The 5,102-nt window shown below is 34.0% G+C and overlaps 1 protein-coding gene across 3 annotated transcripts in view; it reads left to right on the top strand.

Annotated features, from left to right (window-relative positions):
• Nucleotides 1-4,503: 4,503 nt before the first annotated feature.
• The window catches only part of srp72 (signal recognition particle 72), a 24,401-nt gene continuing 23,802 nt past the window's right edge, over nt 4,504-5,102 (top strand). For all 3 annotated transcript variants that reach the window (XR_012390129.1, XR_012390128.1, XM_073922433.1), the window contains exon 1: nt 4,504-4,615. Coding sequence is in view for 1 of the 3 variants with exons in the window: in XM_073922433.1 (XP_073778534.1) it covers nt 4,516-4,615 (100 nt within the window). In the remaining 2 variants the exon portion in view is untranslated. The remainder of the gene's footprint in view (nt 4,616-5,102) is intronic.

Here is a 5,102-nt window from a genome sequence, read left to right as displayed (position 1 = left end):
ATTTTCAGAACACACAAAACAGTATAATGAATATCATATAATGATCTTCTACTTCATGGTGAGATTTTGTGAATGAAAATGACGCGCGTCTTTGCAAAATTAATTCACACTATGTACGGTCATACTATATTAATAGGAATGCAATCATAAAAACAAAAAGTTCCAATAGAGCTCGGGAATCGATGTCACGATCAGTTGCGGTCAGCCATGTTTGTGGACAAATGCTGGAGCGCACAATGTAAACAAATGCAAATCACAACAGAAAAAGCCAACCGTTTTATAGTAATATCCTGTAAAAGTACATTTTATTCTGAGTGTTGACCGAATAAAATGGATATATATATAAGATTTTATATAAGATTTTGTTTTGTTTTGTTTTATTTATTTATTATTTATTCATTATTTATTATTTTTATTTAACTGATCAAAATCAAAAAAAATATTTTATTTCATTTTAAAGATCAAAATCAAACAATATATGCAAGATTTTGTTTAGTTTTTTATTTATTTATTTTTTTATTTAATTTATATTTATTGTTTTATTTTAATGATCAAAATCAAACAATATATGCAAGATTTTATTGTATTGTTTTGTATTATTTTATTTTAATATAATTAATTGTTTTATTAAATTTTTTTGTTGATTTATTATTTTATTTTGATGATCACAATCAAACAATACATTTAAGATTTTATTTTGTTTTATTTATTTAATATTTGTATTTATTTATTTATTTTATTTTATTATTTATTTTTGAGTGGGGTTGTGCCCCATTAGAGCTTCATGTCTAGCAACGCCCCTTGGACTAATGTTATCTGTGTGAAAATGTGAACGTCAATGTGTGCTTGATGCTTCTATCAGTCTATGTCGCTCCTGTCGCTGTTCATTTGTGCTTCATCCAAAACTCCACATCTATAATCCTCTTAGTCTATGCTGGCATCATCTTCAGCAGCTCAAACACTCTAATGGCTAATGGACAGACGGCTGCTTCTCACTAAGGGCTGCTGTTTATGCTAATGAGATGGAGAGATGAGCACTAGTGGGCGGGGCTTTCCCCCTCGGAAGACACATACAAGGGAGAATGTCGAAGATTAACACAATTAATTCATGTTTATCATTAAAAGTTGGATATATTCACGCACTGCTGACGCACAACTGGGTTTAAACCCCTTATGAAAGTAATTTTTGCATAAAAGTTCCCCCTTAAAGTCTATTTAAACAGATATTTTAAATCGGTTCTTTAAAACAAACATTATGAAATTAAAACCTTTCTCTTGCATTAAGCCCATGTCTAACATCATCTAAATGATCTTTGCACATCTATTTATGCCGGCTATGTAGAAAGTGGAAACCAGTGCAGAGGATCAGAAAATGATGAATGAATTATAATCAAAGAAATCTGAGATGTGTGATGATAAGGTTTGACCTACATAACCTGACCTCAGAAACACCACAGGAGCATCCGAGGAGCCTTTAAACCGTTCATATGAATGTTTTGATGTGTATTGTGTCATTTGCAGCTTATACAAAGAGATTAAGGGCGACACAGGGGTTTGCACTGTCGCCTCACAGCAAGAAAGTCACTGCTTCTAGTCCAAGGACTTCCAGTTGGCATTTCTGTGTGGAGTTTGCATGTTGTCCCCATGTTGGCGTGGGTTTCCTCCGGGTGCTCCGGTTTCCCCCACAGTCCAAACACATGTGCTATAGGGGGATTGATCAACTAAACTGGCCGTAGTGTGAATGAGAATGTATGGGTGTTTTCCAGTACTGGGTTGCAGCTGGAAAGGCATTTGCTGTGTAAAACATATGCTGGATAAGTTGTCGGCTCATTCCGCTGTGGTGACCCCTGATGAATAAAGGGATTAAGCTGAAGGAGAATGAATGAATGAATCAATCAATGAATCAATGAATGAATAAAGGGATTAAGCTGAAGGAGAATGAATGAATGAATGATCGTCTTGTCTTTTGGTTTCGATTTAGCAACCTTTCAGTGACCTTGGTGGGTTTTTTGGTCATCTGACGCCTTTATTAAAAATATGGAAGTCTTACTTCCCGGACTAACATCAGTTCCTTTGTTCCAAACAATGCGAGGATGCTGTTATTCATATTCGGTGACAAAACCAAAATATGCTTTTTACTGTGGGACCATTTATGCTGTATCCGTTAAGGCTTTGATCCTGCTGTATAAATATTTTAACACCGATACACATGGGAATAGAAGTTGTTTATGATAATGTCTTTTTTGCTTTGCATGCGTATCAGGAAACATGCAGAAATAAAAATGATTATAATAAACACAAGGGAAAATTCAATCTTTCAAAGTGGTGAACAATCCGGGAAGCCCAGCCTATGTATGGTATATCCGTAGTGCTGTGTTTAATAGTTTTACAATGTGTTTACTGTATTTAATTCTTTTTTTTTTTTAATCACAGACGTTATTTTTCCCCCACTGCGAATACCATTAAAACATTACAAAATATATGTGTTTTTACTATTAAAACCAGTTCATTTTAACAGTCTCCAGTGTGTTTGTGACATGTAATATTAGGATTTACACTACCTGACAAAAGTCTTGTCGCCTATCCAAGTTTTAGGAACAACAAATCATAACTTGACTTCTAGTTGATGATGATTTGGTATCAGAAGTGTCTTATATGAAAGGTAAAGGCCGCTAGATTACACTTATTTGAGCTCAATAAAATCTGATCATGTCTTGATGTTGACTGATTTGATGAGGACAGTGCGGTCTGACTCTGCTCAGACTAAAGTCTCATCACTGAACAGAAATAATGTCCAGTATAGAATATAAAGTCCTGCTGCAGTGGAGACAGAATGAATATCGTGTCTGACTCCATCATGAGCTTGGAGGACTGCATCCATACATCTCTGACATGACTCAAATCACTGATTAATAAAGTCATCTGGAATGCCAAAGAAAGTGTTCCTGCAGGATCCCAGAGTTCATCAAGAGTCTTTGTGTTCATCTTCAGCGCCTCCTCCTTCATCATGCTCAATAATGTTCATATCTGGTGACTGGGCAGGCCAATCCTGGAGCAGCTTGACCTTCTTTGCTTTCTGGAGCTTTGATGTGGAGGCTGAAGTATGAGCAGGAGCGCTATCCTGCTGGAGAATTGTCCCTCTCCTGTGGTTTGTAATGTAATGGGCAGCACAAATGCCTTGATACCTCAGGCTGTTGCAGATCTCTCGCACGCCTCCATACTGAATGTAACCTCAAACCATGATGTCTTCTTCACCAAACTTGACTGATTTCTGTGAGAATCTTGGCTCCATGCGGGTTCCAGTAGGTCTTCTGCAGTATTGGTGATGATTAGGATGCAGTCCAACAGATGTTGCCTTGACTCCGCCCCCTTGTCAAATCAGGGCCACAAAGTGAAACTCGCAGAAACGTGAAGTGCAAAGTGAAAACAGCATTGCAAACTCACAGTGACTAAAAAGTGAATCAAAATGAGCGTTGCAATTGACATGAAATGTTTTGCAAATATATACAGTTTTTTTATTGCAAATATTTTATTTTATTTTTTGGCACTGCTTGATTTTTATTTGCAGATCGTTTTTTGTTTGCAATGTTAATTTTTATTTGCCTTTGCAGTTTACTTATTTTTGTTAGCAAAATTAACGTTTATTTTATTTTTAAAAATTATTTGCGATTTTTGAAGATTTACATTTATTTATTTTTTGCTCAAAACTTTATTTTTTGTTTGCAAAACTTTTCTTTTACTATATATATATATATATATATATATATATATATATATATATATATATATATATATATATATATATATATATATATATATATATATATATATATATATATAGTTAATTATTTAATATAATCTAAACTTTATTTTATACTGTTTGCTTATAATTAGATGTGTACTGTATATTAAATGTTGTGAAATATATAATTAAAAAAATTATTACATTCATTTGTGTGGCATTTTTACACTTCAAAAATGCAATATTGTACAGACATTATATTATCAGACAGGATTGTTAAAATCTTGTTTTTTGAATTTGATTTTAATGTGCACGTCTTTGTGAATCATATTTGGTAAGTAAATACATACAGTACAAATATAATAATGCTATAACAATCTAATTATTTGATTTTTTTCATGTAAGTTAAGCTGCTGTGAAACAATATTCATTCATTCATTTTCTTTTTGGCTTATTCCCTTTATTATTCTGAGGTCGCCACAGCGGAATGAACCGCCGTTACACTTGTAATAAATAACATACAAGAAATAAAGAACCTACAACAACAAAAAAACTAATATGAGACGATTCCCATAATGAACTTTTTTAATATTTTAAAACTTAAAAGCAGTCTTATATTCCGTGTCGCGTCCACTGATCTATATAGAATTATATTATTATAATATTTTAAATCAGTTGTCGCGTCTCGTCAAATTGCTGACTTTTATTGCATCAACCGGTTGTTGGTGAGACTCTTATTCTGCCACACACAGTTTCCTCTCATATGGCTGAAGATGGCGAGCGGATCGGGGCCCGTTGCTGCTCTCTGGACCGAAATCAACCGCTGCGGACAAAACGGAGACTTTACTAGAGCCTTGAAAGCTGTCAACAAAAGTAAATCAAGAACATTACAGTCACGTTTTTGCCCTGATGTTTTCACCGGAGATATAAATCACTGTTTAGCTCAGTTGTCCCCTGTAGCATGTGTCTAACCTGCAGTGCAGCAGATCCGCTAATATTCTGTTTATTTAACACGTATGACTGATTTTTATAGCCAAAAGAGGTGTTCAATTGGATATTATGACTCTTGAAGCGTGTCTTCGTAGTTTTAAAGACTTTCTGGAGGTTTTTAAAGGGTCCGTGTGAGTGATTACGTGTCATAAGGGGTTGGATTAAATGTAAAAAGGCTGACAGATGTCTTCGTTTTGTATTCTTGTTTAAAGATCCAAATGTGTTTGTGTTTTTATATTTAATCTTACTTCATGACATTATACTGTCATGTGTACAAGTTTTAATTTGGGAGATGTTACATTGTTGTTAACTAGGTGCGAGTAATATGACATAAATTTCACGATATATAATAATATAGTAACATTTCTGT

This window comes from Danio rerio, chromosome 14, assembly GCF_049306965.1.
Source record: "Danio rerio strain Tuebingen ecotype United States chromosome 14, GRCz12tu, whole genome shotgun sequence".
Lineage (NCBI taxonomy): Eukaryota > Metazoa > Chordata > Actinopteri > Cypriniformes > Danionidae > Danio > Danio rerio.
Note: the sequence above shows the minus strand (reverse complement) of the source record. Positions and strands in the feature narration are given on the sequence as shown.